Raw genomic sequence first — 18,247 nt, 5'->3', positions numbered from 1 at the left:
TCCCGGAATTAGCCAATCATGTTTAGCCCATTGTGTAAATAATGTATATAAAGCAGATATTTTGGGGGAACTTCCATTCCTTCTCACCACTATGAGCTGAATAAAGAGCATGAAATCCACTCTCGACTCCGAGTATATTTCACTAGGGATCATGGGAGTTGTAGGCCAAAACATCTGGAGGGCCGAAGGCTGCCTATGCCTGCCCTAAGCCACCTGTCTGAGTCGAGAACTTGCTCACAGGACCTTACCTTTATTCTGTCGATGTTCGCCTCCATTTTGAGCTGCTCCACCAGTTTCCTGGCTTGCGCTATGCTGGTGGTGTTGTTGCTGGCCATCTGAACTTTCCTCGTGGGCCTGCGGGTGCTTGCCCCTCCCGGTGCGCTGCAAAAAACGAGAATAAATCAAGGTGGTCCATCAGGGAGCTAATAAACTGCTAGGCTTGCAAAGCCATCCTCGGAGGAAGAGGAATCTAAGCAAGGGGACGGTGATTAATAATGATGCAATTACTACAGTTTGGTTTCATGGGCTGCAAGAAACTTATTTTTATTTTTAAAGTGCCTTAGCTGGTGGAGAAGAGAAACTCACCTTGGGAAAACACTTAGCTTGCAGAGGAGGATTCTTGTAAACTCAGATGTATAAAAAGTAAAGTGAGTTTTGAGAAAATGCATCCAAGCTCACCCATTAGGGCATTATGCTGATACAATCAATCAATCAATCAATCAATATTGTTATTTATACTCTGCCCACCTGACTGGGTTTCTCCAGCCACTCTGGGCGGCTCCCAACAGAATATTAAAAACACGATAAAACACCAAACATTAAAAACTTCCCTAAACAGGGCTGCCTTCAGATGTCTTCTAAAAGTCAGATAGTTGTTTATTTCCTTGACATCTGATGGGAGGGCATTCCACAGGGTGGGTGCCACTACCGAGAAGGCCCTCCGCCTGGTTCAAACACAATAATAATAATAAATAATAATAAATTTTATTTATATCCCGCCCTCCCCAGCCGAAGCTGGGCTCAGGGCGGCTAACAACAATAAAACAATACAAAAGTACAACACAAACAACGCTCTAAAATCATTCATTATAAAATTAATTAAGTTCAAGCCACTGGCCACTATTGGGCCAGAGCTCCGCGAAGATTGCCGAGGGAGGGAGTCAGGCTGTGCCCTGGCCAAAGGCCTGGCGGAACAGCTCTGTCTTGCAGGCCCTGCGGAAAGATGTCAAGTCCTGCAGGGCCCTAGTCTCTTGTGACAGAGTGTTCCACCAGGTCGGAGCCACAGCCGAAAAAGCCCTGGCTCTAGTTGAGGCCAGCCTAACTTCTCTGTGGCCTGGGACCTTCAAGATATTTTTATTTGAAGACCGTAAGTTTCTCTGTGGGGCATACCAGGAGAGGCGGTCCCGTAGGTACGAGGGTCCAAGGCCGTATAGGGCTTTAAACCAGCTCCCTCCCGCAATGTGTTTTGAAATTAGGCAGCAGGTTTCCAAGATGACTTCTTTTATTTTACTTATTTCATAAAATCCATACGCCGCGTGACTGTTTTTTAAAAAACACAGTCAAAGTGGTTTGCCAAAAAGAGAAAACAAGAACATTATCAATAAGGAAAATTAAGAATCATCCTTTAAGACTTTAGAAAAGTGAAAATCTAGTACACCCCTCTGCAATGTAGGAATGGGTTTTTTTCCCCAAATCCACAGCCCTGAGATTAAGGGTCTCATGCGCTAGATAGAAAATGAAGGAGGACAATTCACCTGAAATCAGTGTCCCCTGTGATATTCTGTGTGGAGATGATCCGAGCTGAGGATGTTCACTCCTCAAGAGTAAGCAAAGCCCTGTAGAATCAAAGAGAATGGCACATGTGAGATGTGTCTAAGCCCTGCTATCCATCCCCACCAGATGTTTTGAAGCACAACTCCCACCAGCCCCTGGGGAGATCCTTTTCCCCCTCGCCTCGCTTAACTGGAGGGGGGCATTCACTTTGGCTGCAACTCATGCTGGTTTATGTCATTGGACCGGTGGCAGGCAGACATTCTACAGGTGAAGACGGGAGGCGCACGTTCTGAAATGTAACGGAAGTCATCTGACCACACACTCCCAGCCACAAAAAAGGTTTACCTTTTGTGTTCACCCACCCCCTCGTAATGCAAGTTCTCCAGGCAGCATACGAACCCCGTCCGGTTTGAAGCAAGAACATAAAATAACGTGCAACAAATGTAGCTTGGTGTTCAAGCCACTTTCGCTACACATTAATAATAATAATAATAATAATTTTTATTTATACCCCGCCCTCCCCAGCCAAGGCCGGGCTCAGGGCGGCTAACAAGCAATAATAAAAACAAGTTGAATGAATACAACTTAAAAACAAGATTAAAATACAACATTAAAATATTGAAATGCAGCCTCATCACAGGAGGAGAAAGGAAAAAGAAAAAAGAAAGAGGGGGAGGGAATCAAATTGGCTCCAAGCCAAAGGCCAGGCGGAACAACTCTTGTCTTAATAATAATAATAATAATAATAATAATAATAATAATAATATATTATTTATACCCCGCCCATCTGGCTGGGCCTCCCCAGCCACTCTGGGCGGCTTCCATAGAAACCAAAACTACAGTAAAATATCACACGTTAAAAACTTCCCTGAACAGGGCTGCCTTAAGATGTCTTCTGAATGTCAGGTAGTTGTTTATCGCTTTGACATCTGCTGGGAGGGCGTTCCACAGGGCGGGCGCCACTACCGAGAAGGCCCTCTGCCTGGTTCCCTGTAGCTTTGCTTCTCGCAATGAGGGAACCGCCAGAAGGCCCTCGGCGCTGGACCTCAGCGTCCGGGCAGAATGATGGGGGTGGAGACGCTCCTTCAGGTATACTGGACCGAGGCCGTTTAGGGCTTTAAAGGTCAGCACCAACACTTTGAATTGTGCTTGGAAACGTACTGGGAGTCAATGTAGGTCTTTCAAGACCGGTGTTATATGATCTCGGCGGCCGCCCCCAGTCACCAGTCTAGCTGCCGCATTCTGGATTAGTTGCAGCTTCCGAGTCACCTTCAAAGGTAGCCCCACGTAGAGTGCATTGCAGTAGTCCAAGCGGGAGATAACCAGAGCATGCACCACTCTGGCGAGACAGTCCGATAGGGTCTCAGCCTACGTACCAGATGGAGCTGGTAAACAGCTGCCCTGGACACAGATTTAACCTGTGCCTCCATGGACAGCTGTGAGTCCAAAATGACTCCCAGGCTGCGCACCTGTCTTACAGGCCCTGCAGAAAGAAATCAGATCCTGCAGGGCCCTGGTCTCACGAGACAGAGCGTTCCACCAGGCCGGGGCCAGTGTTGAAAAGGCCCTGGCTCTGGTTGAAGCTAATCTAACTTCCTTAGGGCCCGGGACCTCTAGGGTGTTGCTATTTATGGACCTTGAGGCTCTCCGCGGGGCAGACCGGGAGGCGGTATTATTATTATATTAGAGGCGGCCTTTGCCAATTGGGGCCGATGGGAGTTGTAGTTCAGAACCTCCAGAGGCTGCCAAATTGGCAAAGGCTGGCTTAGCATGCCTCTCCACCAACTTCACCTGTGGGATGCCGGCATGCTTGCAAACCTTGCAATAAAAGCACCCAGATTCTTATAGAGAAAGGAGATTACAAAGCAACAAGGTTGAGAGTTTTCACGCACTCACAGAAACTGAAGATCCGGACAGGGAAATTGGGGGTTTCTGCAAGGACTATGCTCCCCCACTCGCTTTGCAAAGGAAACTTTAGCCTAGCCTTATAAATGTCTTTTGTTCTCTATATAGGTTCCAGTTGGTTAATTACTTTCTCCTCCCCTTTACTGCCGACAGGTGGTCCTGTTTAAGATCTGATCCTCAATTGTCACCTCCCCTCCCAACAGAGCCCCTGTGCCTTTAACACCTGCATGGCAGGTCATAATTCAACTGGTATAACCCTGCACAATGGGGTGCCCACCTGTGGAATTCACCGTCCCAAAATGGGGCGATGGCAAGCAGGTTTCCCCCCACCCACCCCCCGGTCGCAATTTTTATTTGTAATATCCAAGGCAACACGACGACCAATGCGATGTCAATATAAACTCTTTATATAATCTATACAGAACATTGAACAGTATGAAATATATGAAATATGCACTCCTTACAAAACCAAACAAACAGAAATCTTATAAATCACTGAAAGTCACAAAATATGCACTCTTGATGGATTCTCTTGAAAACATTGGATGTCATAAAACAAAGCTTTATGGCTTGTTTTTGTTTTCACCAGATAAGAATCTGACCCCTTGCTTCTTTCAGAGACTTGCACAGTCTACAAAGACTTTCAGAGACTTATAAGACTTATGTTTATTTGGTTCTATGTTTTGGTTCTATGTTACATATTTTTAACTGCTGTTATATCTGTATTGTCCCTGTTATACCCAATTGCAAATTTAATAATAATAATAATAATAATTTTTTATTTATATCCCGCCCTTCCTGGTTCAAAAACCGAGCTCAGGGCGGCTAACAACAAATATAAAACAGTTATAAAAGCAGCATAAAATACAGTATAAAAACATGAATAACAATAAAAATCAAAAATCAATTTAGGGGAAATAAGCACTGGATAATCCACAGGGCTAGCTGGCTGAATTGGTCCTACTTGGGCCAGCGAGGCGGCCAGGGGAGAATTAGTTGTGGGGTCTCCCTATCGTGTTTTATGACTTCCCTGATATTGTATGTGAGCTGGAGATGGTCTGCGACCGAAATAATAAATTTGTATTTGTTCTTCCTAATGTTTAGTCAGATTTGCAAAAGCTCATTACCGCTGGTTTCCAACGAAGGCAAAATTCCGCCTGTTTACAATTGATATACGTGTGTATACTTGAAAAGTAAGCGAAATGTACAAGGGAACCCAAACAGAGGACGCACACGGGAGCCAAGGAAGTAAACACATAAGAGGAAAAGAAGACGACGTTTCAAACTTCAAAGCCTGTGTTGCAACTAATGTCAAGCGTAGTTTAAACATGACAGCAACTTAAACATTGCAACGTGCCGTATCACAAATCTTTAGAAGAGAAGGCCAGCTTAGCCTAGCGGTTCCTTCACATTCCTGTCCGAGTCACTGTTAGCTTAAATGGCCTTTCCCCTCCCGCGTGGAGGAAAAAGAGCCCGGAGATGAGAGTTAAATAGAACCTCCATGTCTACGCACAGTCTACCTGCGATACTCCGCCTGTCAGTTTTTGGCTACCTGCTGTTGGAAACAGAGCGCTGGCTGGGAAGGACCTGCCCGCCAAGTCCTTATATCAAGGTTGGAACAAAAGTTTTGAAAACCACACATTGCATTTGTTCCCCTCCCTCTTCTTCCAAGCACTTGGGATGTTTTGGGATTCCGACAAGGTTTCTTTCTTTTCTTTTTTCAAATGCTTTTTATGGATTTTCACAAACATAAATAAAATTTAAACTTTTAAACTCAACATTTTGTGTCGTCTTATTTACCCTGCACAATTTCGCGCCCAGACTTCCCTCCTGCCCTGCTTCGGTTTTCCTAATTTACATCTTCTCTTACAGATTCATATTTACCCTCTATTCACATCACAGGATTTATATTAGCCCTGCTACAGTTTTTAAACTTCTGCAATTAATTTGTATGCACACAACAAATTTACTCCACTCCTCTTCAAACTTTGTCACTTTTTGGTCTCGAATTTTAGAGGTCATTTTTGCCAATTCTGCATACTTAAATAATTTTGTCTGCCCCTCCATTATGGTTGGGATCTCCTGGGATTTCCACTTTTGGACCACAAGAATCCTAGCGGCAGTTGTGGCGTACTGAAATAATTTATGGTCTTCTTACTTCATCTCCTATTATCCCTAATAAAAAAGCCTCCGGTTTCTTTGGGAATGTATATTTGAAAAGTTTTTTCAACTCATTATATATCGAGTCCCAAAACTTTTTCATCTTTTCACATGTCCACCACGTATGGTAGAATTCGCCGTCCTTTAATTTGCACTTCCAGCAGGCTTTATTACTCAATCTGTACATTTTTGCCAATTTAACCAGGGTAATATATCACTAAGGGACACGGGTGGCGCTGTGGGTTAAACCACAGAGACTAGGACTTGCCGATCAGAAGGTTGGTAGTTCGAATCCCCGCAACAGGGTGAGCTCCCATTGCTCGGTCCCTGCTCCTGCCAACCTAGCAGTTCGAAAGCACGTCAAAGTGCTAGTAGATAAATAGGTACCACTCCGGCGGGAAGGTAAATGGCGTTTCCGTGCGCTGCTCTGGTTCGCCAGAAGCGGCTTAGTCATGCTGGCCACATGACCCGGAAGCTGTACACTGGCTCCCTTGGCCAATAAAGCAAGATGAGCGCCGCAACCCCAGAGTCGGCCACGACTGGGCCTAATGGTCAGGGGTCCATTTACCCTTTAATATATCACTGGTACATAATTTCCTCTAGGTTTTCTTTTAAGGTGGAGCACACTGTAAACCTCATACCTTCCTTCCATAGTCTTACCCAGTTGTCGTACTCAATAAGTCGACTGCCCATTTTATCATGAATTCTTTAGTTAATTCATTCTTGGTGTTCCATTCCAGCAAATAGTCATACATTTTAGACAAAAGTTTTGTTCTACGCTCTAAGATTTCTGTTTGATATTTTGACTTCTTTTCGCTGGGGATTCCGACAAGGTTTCTTTTTCTTTTCCCCCAAATGCTTTTTATTGAGATTTAAGAATACCAACACCAACCAACAAAAACATCAAATACATATATCCTACTTTATGCTCCATAGAGCCATTGACTTCCATCCTTCCCTTCCGCAAGTTTTCTTATTCCAATCTATAATTCACAGTTTCATTGGTTAAGAATTACAGCGTGACATAAGACTTAATTCAGTCCTGCCAACGTTTTCATATTTCTACAGTTGTCACTTATATAAACCATAAATTTACTCCATTCTTTTTGGTACTTCGTCTCCTCCTGATTACGAATTCTGTGTGTCAATTTTGCCATTTCAGCGTATTCGACCAGCTTTATCTGCCATTCCCTTACAGTCGGAATCTCCTGTGACTTCCACTTTTGGGCTATCAAAACTCTAGCTGCTGTTGTTGCATACAGATATAATCTTTGGTGTGTCTTCTTAATATCTTCTCCCACCAAGCCTAGCAAAAATTCTTCCAGCTTTTTTTGGAACCGACAAGGTTTCTTAATGGGGACAAGGAAGTCGATTCACATGCAATGTTCGCTTTCTTTTTTTCTCAGCCCTTGGCATTTTTTTTAAAAAAAATAAAAAATATAATCTCTTTTTTATTTATGACGTGCGGTTTGAAATTTTGAAAGACGAGCGGAGCCCAACTGGAAAGGGGCCAGCAAAAATGAGTGGTAATGAGCCCGTTTCCATGGAGACGGCTTCATTAGCTTGCTGGCGTACGGCGACGGTTTGCTCAGCGCATCTCGGGGAAGCAAGGTTTCAAAAGGGTTTGGCAAGAGAGGAGAAGGAATAGCTCCCCACTCCGTTCCGCAGGTCAAAAGAAATATATGTATGTTTTTCCTTGTCTCAGAAACAAGGAGGGCATTGTGACTGCTGCTGACTTGGCAGCGTTGAGTTCCAATCTCGCTCTCGCTTTGCCACCTTCAGAGGAATCCCCCCCCCCCGAAAATTCAAAATATGCCAAAAGGCGATGGGAGTTTGAGCAGTCGGAAGCAAGGCATTTCAAAACCAGAGATCTGCAGGTGGGGAACAGAGAGGATAAGGCGGAAACAGGACAGTTCCACTTATTTCAGGGCACACCGAGAGGAAAAATCATAAAAACTCAGATGAGAGACCTCATTTGAACACTGCATTTGCAGCATGCATTTAACGCGCTATGATATGGCTTTGCACAGGCATGGCTCCCCAAAAAAAGAATCCTGGGAGTTCTAGTTTGTTGCGAATGCTGAGAGCTGCTATTCCCACTCCGGGAACCACGGTTCAAAAAGGGTTTTAATAATCAGTTCCTCTTCATGGGGAACTCTGGGAATCGAACCACCTAGGGGCGCAGCAATGAAATCGCAAACACGATTTGCAAAGCTAAGCAGGGTCCAGGGTGGTTCCAAATTGGACGGGAAACCACATGTTGAGATTCCTGCATTGAAGGGTCGGACTACATGGCCCTCAAAGTCCCTTCCAATTCTACGATTCTATGAATTGCAGCTCCCTGGGAGGCAAGAGGTCTCTTAACAAAACTTAAAGGTAAAGGTAAAGGTCCAGTCGTGGCCGACTCTGGGGTTGCGGCGCTCATCTCGCTTTATTGGCCGAGGGATCCGGCGTACAGCTTCCGGGTCATGTGGCCAGCATGACTAACCTGCTTCTGGTGAACCAGAGCAGCGCACGGAAACGCCGTTTACCTTCCCGCCAGAGTGGCACCTATTTATCTACTTGCACTTTGACGTGCTTTCGAACTGCTAGGTTGGCAGGAGCAGGGACCGAGCAACGGGAGCTCAGCCCGTCGCGGGGATTCAAACCGCTGACCTTCTGATCGGCAAGTCCTAGGCTCTGTGGTTTAACCCACAGCGCCACCCACATCCCTAACAAAACTTAGCATCTTAAAAAAAAACTACAGCTCCCAGGGTCATTTGGGGTGAAGCCACAACTCAAAGTGATACCACAGAGCTTCAAATGTATGGTGTTCTCTCACAATGTCCCGATGTTGATCCGGTTTCTGGGTACTAGGTTCGAATCCTGCGGAGCAGCTGCTGGTGGTCAGTGCAGACAATACTGGGCTAGGTGGATTCCAATTGAAGCTTGCCACACACCCCTGTGCTTTCAGACCAGTTCCGCTGTTCAAGAGCTGATACCACCTGTCTTCTCCTTCAGAACGTAGGCCGCTTCACACACTGCCATGCGTGGCTTCCCGAGGTCTATCCTAGCATGGCCCTAGCACAGTGATGGCCAAACGTGGTCCTCCAGCTGTTTTGGGACTACAACTCCCATCATCCCTAGATAACAGGACCAGTGGTCAGGGATGATGGGAGTTGTAGTCCCAAAACAGCTGGAGGGTCAGCTTTGGCCATCACTGCCCTAGCATATGATGCTCAACGGACAGTCTTTGCCAACTTGGTGCCTTCCAGATGTTTTGTACTACAATTCCCATCAGCCCTTGCCAGCAGGCTGGATTACAGATTATTTCCTATGAGGAAAGTGCCCTCATTGTCGGAATTCTGCAACATGCAAAAGAACCATTTGAATCCGTAATAATAATAATAATAATAATAATTATTATTATTATTATTATTTATATATACCCTGCCCATCTGACTGGGTTCTTCCAGCCACTCTGGGTGGCTCCCAACAGAATATTAAAAACACGATAAAACATCAAACATTAAAAACTTCCTTAAACAGGGCTGCCTTCAGATGTCTTCTAAAAGTCTGGTAGTTGTTTATTTGCCACCACCGAGAAGGCCCTCTGCCTGGTTCCCCGTAACCTCACTTTTCGCAGTGAGGGAACCGCCAGAAGGCCCTCGGCGCTGGATCTCAGTGTCTGGACTGAACGATGGGGGTGGAGACGCTCCTTCAGGTATACTGGACCGAGGCCATTTAGGGCTTTAAAGGTCAGCACCAGCACTTTGAATTGTTACGGAAACGCACTGGGAGCCAATGCAGATCTCTCAGGACCGTTGATTGATTGATTGATTGATTGATTGATTGCTGCATCCTATAATTTAGTACAGTGGTACCTCGGATTAAGTACTTAATTCATTCTGGAGGTCCGTTCTTAACCTGAAACTGTTCTTAACCTGAAGCACCACTTTAGCTAATGGGGCCTCCTGCTGCCACACTGCCGGAGCACAATTTCTGTTCTCATCCTGAAGCAAAGTTCTTAACCCAAGGGACTATACCTGGGTTAGCGGAGTCTGTAACCTGAAGCGTATGTAACCCGAGGGACCACTGTATAGCTTTTTTTTGCAAAGAGGTTTTGGGCTTATGCTCCAGAGAGCTCTAGCTCAGCTTAAGCCTTCTTGGTTTTTCACTGCCCTTTTTCAAGGAAGGAGGGGAAATATTCATTCTACAAAGGCTTGAGTGCGCTATTAAAAGTACTGGGAGGTTTTTAAAACTCCGTAATGGAAGGTCTCTGGATTGTTTAGCTGGCAAAGAAAGAAAGAAAAAAGAGAAAGAAAAATGGGAAACAGAACTTTGTAACGGATGGGAAGCATCGCTTAGTTAAACAAGATCTGGAGAGCCGGCTAATTGATGGCAAGCGAGACGCCCTGCGCTGGAACGTTGACAGATGACATTTATGTTATTTTCAGGCACTCGCAGATTTTCTCCCTCGAATGTTGGCAAGTAGCAAAGATTTAACAGGCACAACAGCTCACAACAGCCTGGAGGCGTTTGGTCACGTCAGCCTCAAAATGGCATTGCAACTCCTGCTCATGAATATGTAAATAAGAATGATAGAGATTTGCACAAAAGAGGGTGGAGAAAGTTCAGAAAAGGACCAAACACATTGATTCGTATGCTTTGTCTTGTTGTTCTGGATAAGGGGAGTCACGTCGGGCTAAAAGGGACCTCCTTTGCTTGTCTCCGTGCTAGTCTAAGTTTGTTGGTTAATTTTCCTAGTACAGTGGTACCTCGGGTTACATATGCTTCAGGTTACAGACTCCGCTTACCCAGAAATAGTGCTTCAGGTTAAGAACTTTGCTTCAGGATGAGAACAGAAATCGTGCAGCGACGGTGCAGCAGCAACAGGAGGCCCCATTAGCTAAACTGGTGCTTCAGGTTAAGAACAGTTTCAGGTTAAGAACAGACCTCTGGAACGAATTAAGTACTTAACCCGAGGTACCACTGTAGGTACATTTTGGCTCAGAGGGACGCGGGTGGCACTGTGGGTTAAACCACAGAGCGTAGGACTTGCCGATCAGAAGGTCGGCGGTTTGAATCCCCGCGACGGGGTGAGCTCCCGTTGCTCAGTCCCTGCTCCTGCCAACCTAGCAGTTCGAAAGCATGCCAAAGTGCAAGTAGATAAATAGGTACCGCTCCGGCGGGAAAGTAAATGGCGTTTCCATGCGCTGCTCTGGTTTGCAGAAGCGGCTTAGTCATGCTGGCCACATGACCTGGAAGCTGTATGCCGGCTCCCTCAGCCAATAAAGCGAGAAGAGCGCCGCAACTCCAGAGTCGGCCACGACTGGACCTAATGGTCAGGGGTCCCTTTACCTTTACCTTTACATTTTGGCTCCGGTGTTCTATACACACACAAACAAACCATACTGCAAACCAAGTAAACGCAACAAACCAAGATCTGGACCTTCCAATATTTTGCTATGCCAACAAAAACAAATAACTATACAAATAAAGGACCATCCCGCATAACGCTGACACAAAAATCCCGGCGCAAACACTACAATACGATACGGTAATCTTTATTGTCATTGTCCCATACAGAACAACAAAATTGAAAAATCTACATCAGACATTCAAAACCCAACAAGCCTGCTATACCAGCTATCCCAACCTGGTTAGCCCCCTAAAAACTGTGTGGGAGTAAATACAATATACTCCCACAGAGACTACCTTACGCTGCGTTTAAAACCAAAATCGCATTTGGATGGAAACTGTTTCTCAGGCGGCTAGTCCTAGTCTTTATAACCCTGGACCTTCTTCCAGAAGGCAGAAGCTGAAAGAGATACTTTCCGGGGTGTGCACTATCCTGTGCTGTCTCTGCAGCTTTCTTATGACACCTGGAAGCATAGGTTTGATCCAAGGTGGGAAGAGTGCGCCCAATTATTCTCTCCGCAGTCTTTACAACCCTGGACAGCATTGGTTTTTCCCTGACCGTGCAGCTCCCAAACCACACACAGAGACCATAAGCTAATACACTCTCCACAGTACAATGGTAAAATGCCATCAACAGGTCCTTTGAGAGATTATTTTTCTGGAGGATTCTCAGAAAATATAACCTCTATGCAATAGAACAAAATATCTTTATATCCCGCCCCCCTCTCTTTCTCCCCAATATCTCCGATAATAGTAGCTCATACTGAAAGCGGAGAGGCTATATGTTCTTTTTCCGTGCTTATTTGCTTGTTTTGTAACACAATAAAACTTCAATAAAAAAGAAAAGGGAAAGGAACAAGGGGATGGAGCGACCCCCTATCATAGAATCATAGAAGCTTAGAGTTGGAAGGGACCCTGAGGGTCATCTAGTCCAACCCCCTGCCAAGCAGGAATCTCAGCTAAAATATCCAGGACAGATGCTTAGAAATCTCCAAGGAAGGAGAGTCCACCACCTCTCCTGAGAGTCTGTTTCACTGCCAAACAGCTCTTACTGCCAGAAAGCTTTCCCAAATGTTTAGTTGGAATCTCTTTTCTTGTGACTTGAAGCCATGGGTTCGAGTCTTCCCCTCCAGAGCAGGAGAAAACAAGCATACGCCCTCCTCCATGTGGCAGCCCTTAAGATGTTTGAAGATGGCTGTCATATCTCCTCTCAGTCTCCTCCTTTTCAGGCTAAACATACCCAGCTCCTTCAAGAGGTCCTCACAGGGCTTAGTTTCCAGACCTTTGATTATCTTGGTTGCCTTCCTTTGCACACCTTCCAGCTGGTCAACCTCCTTCTTAAATTGTGGTGACCAGAACTGGACACAGTATTGCAGGTGTGGTCTGACTAAGGCAGAATAGAGTAGTACTATTACTTCCCCCAGTAGTGATGTATGGAAGTGAGAGCTGGACCATAAAGAAGGCTGGTCGCCGAAGAATTGATGCTTTTGAATTACGGTGCTGGAGGAGACTCTTGAGAGTCCCGTGGACTGCAAGAAGCTCAAACCGATCCATTCTGAAGGAAATCAGCCCTGAGTGCTCACTGGAAGGACAGATCCTGAAGCTGAGGCTCCAAGACTTTGGCCACCTCATGAGAAGAGAAGACTCGCTGGAAAAGACCCTGATGCTGGGAAAGATGGAGGGCACAAGGAGAAGGGGAGGACAGAGGACGAGATGGTGGGACAGTGTTCTCAGAGTGACCAGCATGAGTCTGACCAAACTGCGGGAGGCAGTGGAAAACAGGAGTGCCTGGCGTGCTCTGGTCCATGGGGTCACGAAGAGTCAGACACGACTAAACGACTAAACAACAATTACTTCCCTTGATCTGGACACTAGACTTCTGTTGATGCAGCCTATAATAATAGCATTAGCTTTTTTTGCTGCTGCATCACACTGTGGCCTCATGTTAACCTTTTGGTCCACCACGACCCCTAGATCCTTTTCACATGTACTGATAGTAAGCCAGGTGTCCCCCATCTTATATTTGTGCATCTGATTCTTCCTGCCTAAGTGCAGAACCTGACATTTGTCCCTATTGAAATTCATTTTGTTAGCTTGCGCCCAATTCTCCATTTCCTGAGAGCCACAGAGACAATATGCTATACTAGAGTCTTCATAGGTCAGGGCTGGGCATTGCTATAAAGAAAGCCTCCATAATCATCTAAAACCAAATTTTAAAATTATTTTCTGATATGGAAAATCTGTGTTTTCCTCTGTCTTCTGCAAACCCAGCTCCCAAATCACATACTGGAATTTTTGGCCCTTCCAGACTGGGTGGGTATATTACACAACATGTCATTGATGCAATACCAGTGCGTTTAGCGATGGATTTATCAGTCTGTTTACATGTCCTGCAATGCTTTCCCAATGTAAAGGCTTTATTGGCCTTGAGGTGAAGGGCGCCCTTGTGCTCTGTGCAATGAAAAGAGGACAAAAATTAAACTGGAATATTATCGCAAAAACTTGCAGGGTTTTAGCAGGAGCCTACGTGACGTGCAGGGATGCAGGTGGCACTGTGGGTAAAACCTCAGTGCCTAGGACTTGCCGATCGTATGGTCGGCGGTTCGAATCCCTGCGGCGGGGTGAGCTCCCGTCATTCGGTCCCAGCTCCTGCCCACCTAGCAGTTCGAAAGCACTCTTAAGTGCAAGTAGATAAATAGGGACTGCTTTACAGCGGGAAGGTAAACGGCGTTTCCGTGTGCTGCGCTGGTGCTGGCTCGCCAGCTGCAGCTTCGTCACGCTGGCCACGTGACCCGGAAGTGTCTTCGGATGGCGCCAGCTCACGGCCTCTAGAGCGAGATGAGCGCACAACCCTAGAGTTGGACACGACTGGCCCGTATGGGCAGGGGTACCTTTACCTTTACGTGACGTGCATAGACTGGAGACGAAGAAGTATGTCCACTGCAAAACTTTTGCAGGCACAAACAAGTATTGAACATAGGCTGGTGTACCATGGAAGTGATTCTAGCATGAGCACAATGCATCATTAATGAATCAGAAAAAGGGCAAACTTGTTCAAGGCTTCGAAGCAAAAGTTAGCATGGTGACAAAATCAGACGTACCAAGCAAACGAATGCAAAGGTTCCATTGATGCTGAAGCAAAACCTCATCTTAACTTTACAATCTCCTGCGAAGGTATTCCAAAAGGATGCCTGTTTCTGCTTGTTATTACACACCAGAGAGGCGGTTAGAGAAACAGTAACTCCTTGACTGAGCTACAGAGGATCTGGTTGTGGAAATGCTGTTGGCAGGACAAGGTAGGCATTGTCCAGAGAGCAAGCTGTGTGCCCGCTGAGCTGCTGCTGTGATTTAGCAGGTATGGAAAAGGAGACATTAATTATATTTTTAAAAAGGGAATGAGGAACTAAAAAGAGTTTGAAACACAGGGCCTAATTCAACCCTCTTCGGCTGCCATCCTACACACCCTGACTTGGGAGTAAGCCTCATGGGACTCCGGGCTGGATAGCTCAGCCAGTAGAGCATGAGACGCTTAATCTCAGGGCTGTGGGTTTGAGTCACATGTTGGGCAAAAGATTCCTGCGTAGAAAGAGGCTGGATGACCCTTGTGGTCCCTTCCAACTGGATGCACTTGGAAAATGCATAGCCACACAGCGAACACACTATGAAACTGGCTCTCCCAGGAGGCAGAACATCAACTTCATTGGACTGGTCATGTTGTTCAGATGCCTGGTTATTGTCTTCCAAAGCAACTACTCCATTCCGAACTTAAAAATGGAAAGCATAACGCTGGTGGTCAACAAAAGAGATTTAAAGACTCTCTCAAGGCAAATCTAAAAAAATGTAGTATAAACACCGACAATTGGGAAACCCTGGCCTACAAGTGCTCCAGTTGGAGAACAGCCTTGACCAAAGGTGTCATGGGCTTTGAAGACACTTGAACTTAGGACACAAGGGAGAAATACACTAAGAGGAAGGCACACTTGGCAAATCCACACCGTGATCAACTCCATTTTTTTTTAAAAAAATGATATTTATTCAAAATTTCATCAATACATAAAAAAACAGAAAAATACAGCAAAAAATAAAACAAAAAGAAAAAACCAAAAAAGAAAAAAGAAAAATACAAATCTCAGATTACAACTTTTCATTTGCTTATTTCTGGAACCTCCTCACACCTCCCTTTTTGTATTCTAGTTTAATTCGTTATTCCAGCAAATTCTTCCCATGTTTCTCAATTTTAATTTAAATGATTAATCTTCACAATCTATCTTATTTATTAATTCAACATAACCTTTCCATCTTTTAATATAATCTGTTATTCAAATTTACCTTAATCTCTTTAACCTTATCTTATCTTAAAAATCTTAAAATTTCAAAGTTTACATCATATTCATTCATATCTCCTTAAATCATTTCTGCTAAAGCCAATTTAGTTCCTTTCCAGCATATTCCCTGATATTTCATTAATGTTACACTAATTCCAAAATTAACAAAAGAATTTCCCTTGATATCTCTAATTTTTATCCAACGTCCCTTCTTCCTGGTTTCGGGTCATGTCAGTCCTTTCTGTCCATTACATCCAGTCCATCAATCTGGTGTTCTTATGTCCGAGGCCCTTAAGTCTCTTCTAGGCCCCTTCTGCACATTTTCTTGTCCTTGTTTGTGCTTGCGCACTTCTTTGTCTATTGTTGGTTTCTTGGGGAGTGGGTCTCCGGAGGGTTCCATCCGGTAATAATTTCCATTTTCCTTCATCAGACTGGCCCCTTCCCCCCAGTCCCACTCCCCGTCGTCATCTTTGTAATCCAAAAAGTATTTATCCAAAAGATAGTTGTTCACCTGTTTCATAGTCCCACTAGAGTTAAGAGCTTCCTTGACTTCAAACACTTCCCAGCACTCTCCAAGTTCAATCTTCCAACGCAGTGGCTTTTGTTCCTGCAGGACTTTGGATCTCTCCATTTGTGTTGTTTGAGAAGTAATCACTGCCTCTTCCTTCTTCATCTGCCCTTGGACTTGCCTTGTCAAACCAGATTCTTAAATTGGTCGCTGTATAACTTCTTTATCCTTATTCCCTGTTAAATCATATTCACTGGCCACAGCACTCATCAAGTCCAATTTTTCATGCATCAAGTTCATTTTCTCATGCAGCTGCTCCAGCAAGGCATTTGTCATGCCAAGGGCAGACACCAAACCTTCCTTCCAACACATTTCTATTCAAGGTCAAACGGCTGGTCCCACGATCCAAATCTCGCAGCTGTAGAGTCCAAGTAAGCTGCAACAACAAACTGACAGGCTCCCTCTAGGGGACACAATTTCTATTTGTATCCATTTTTTAAATGTATCCAACAAAGGAAATTACTTTCGATTTCAAATCCTTTCGATTTTCAGATACTTTGTATCTTTAAAATACAGAAATGCAGAAGGTAGCGTTGAAGTTAATTTGTTTCTCTTCTTTCTTTTTTTAAAAAACTATCTGTCAAAGCACTCCACTTTCAATCAATGGACATCTCAAACAATTTCTGTCCCAACACCCCGTCCCCAGGTTTGGGACAATGGAAGCTTAAATTCCTTTACTCTCCTCCTGCAGGATTAAACAGTCAAATCCCCCCCCTTTTCTCCTGCTTCCAAGGGGGTTTTATTGGTTGTGGATGCAGGAAATTTCCAACTTTAAAGCAGTTTTCCAGGCTATTAGGTTGCAAGGTCTTTGCTTCAGTCTATATACAAAAAGCGGAAGGCGGACTTCCTGTTTAAACCTTCCCACTTGTGCCTAATTCATAAATTTTGCAAATTTCTTGATCCAATTCTCTGTTTTTACTCACGGGTACTTGATTTAGAGTCCAAATGTCATCAGGAAAAAGTCAGCGCTCTCCGGCGATGGATGTGCGGCTTCCCTCCATGGAAATAGCGATCGGTTCGCAGCACCGCGCTGCTCACCCCACTTCACTCTGGAGCCCCGAAAAGGGGTTTCCTCGTGAGTAGGGGAGGCGCTCTTGGTGCTCTGCCGAACCCCACGTTCCCAGGCTTCTCCGCCTGGGATTTCTAGCGGGCCCCCGCCTTCGCCGTGGCGGGAAGACCCAATTTCCACAGAGCCCGTTCCTCCGATCAAAGGAACTCCGCCATTCGTCGTTGGCGCTAACCCGGAAGTCCACACCGTGATCAACTCCAGCCCAGAAACCAATGTCCCCACTGTGGAAGGACATGTGGATCCAGAATTGGCTTCCACAGTCACTTACGGACTCATTGTTAAAACTGTATTTATGGAAGACAATCTTACTTGTATCTACGGGACCGCCTCTCCTGGTCTGCCCCACGGAGGACCTTAAGGTCCATAAAGAGCAACATCCTAGAGGTCCCGGGCCCTAAGGAAGTCAGATTAGCCTCAACCAGAGCCAGGGCCTTTTCAACACTGGCCCCGGCCTGGTGGAACGCTCTGTCTCATGAGACCAGGGCCCTGCAGGATCTGATTTTTTTCCGCAGGGCCTGTAAGACGGAGTTGTTCTGCCTGGGCTTTGGCTTGGAATCAACTTGATCCCCTTCCCTTCTTTCCTTTTTCCTTTCTCCTTCTGTGATGGAACTCCTATTTGGGGACTTCCCTGGCTTTTTTCTGGCCCATGTAGGACCAGTCTGGATAGTTGGCCTTGGTGAAGACTTGACGTTTTCATCCACTAAAAAGTTTTTGAGTTTCTGCTGAAATGAGGCTGCATTTAAATGTTGTATTTTAATCTGGTTTTTAAAGTTGTATTTCAGTCAATTGTTTTATATCTGGTGTTAGCCACCCTGAACCCGGTCTTGGCTGGGGAGGGCGGAGTATAAATAAATTTTTTTATTATTATTACTCAGCTATAAGTGATTGCCAAAGAAGAAGAAGGCCACCAACCTAGATAGCTTAAAAAGAGGATGAGGCAAATTTGTGGAGGAGAGGGCTCTTGAGGGCTACTAGCTGCAGATGATGACAGCAGCCACGAAATTAAAAGACGCCTGCTTCTTGGGAGAAAGCAATGACAAACCTAGA

General features: G+C 45.2%; 1 protein-coding gene across 1 annotated transcript in view; it reads right to left on the bottom strand.

Moving 5' to 3' along the window:
* The window catches only part of GNG2 (G protein subunit gamma 2), a 62,376-nt gene that overhangs the window by 6,024 nt on the left and 38,105 nt on the right, over positions 1-18,247 (bottom strand). Inside the window, exons 2-3 of the mRNA XM_083622165.1 lie at positions 1,755-1,835; positions 249-381 (exon numbers count right to left, since the gene is read on the bottom strand). Of these exons, the coding sequence (XP_083478291.1) occupies positions 249-335 (87 nt within the window). The 5' untranslated portion in view covers positions 336-381; positions 1,755-1,835. The remainder of the gene's footprint in view (positions 1-248; positions 382-1,754; positions 1,836-18,247) is intronic.

The sequence above is a fragment of the Podarcis filfolensis genome, assembly GCF_964270895.1.
Source record: "Podarcis filfolensis genome assembly, chromosome: 1".
Taxonomy (NCBI): Eukaryota; Metazoa; Chordata; class Lepidosauria; order Squamata; family Lacertidae; genus Podarcis; species Podarcis filfolensis.
Note: the sequence above shows the minus strand (reverse complement) of the source record. Positions and strands in the feature narration are given on the sequence as shown.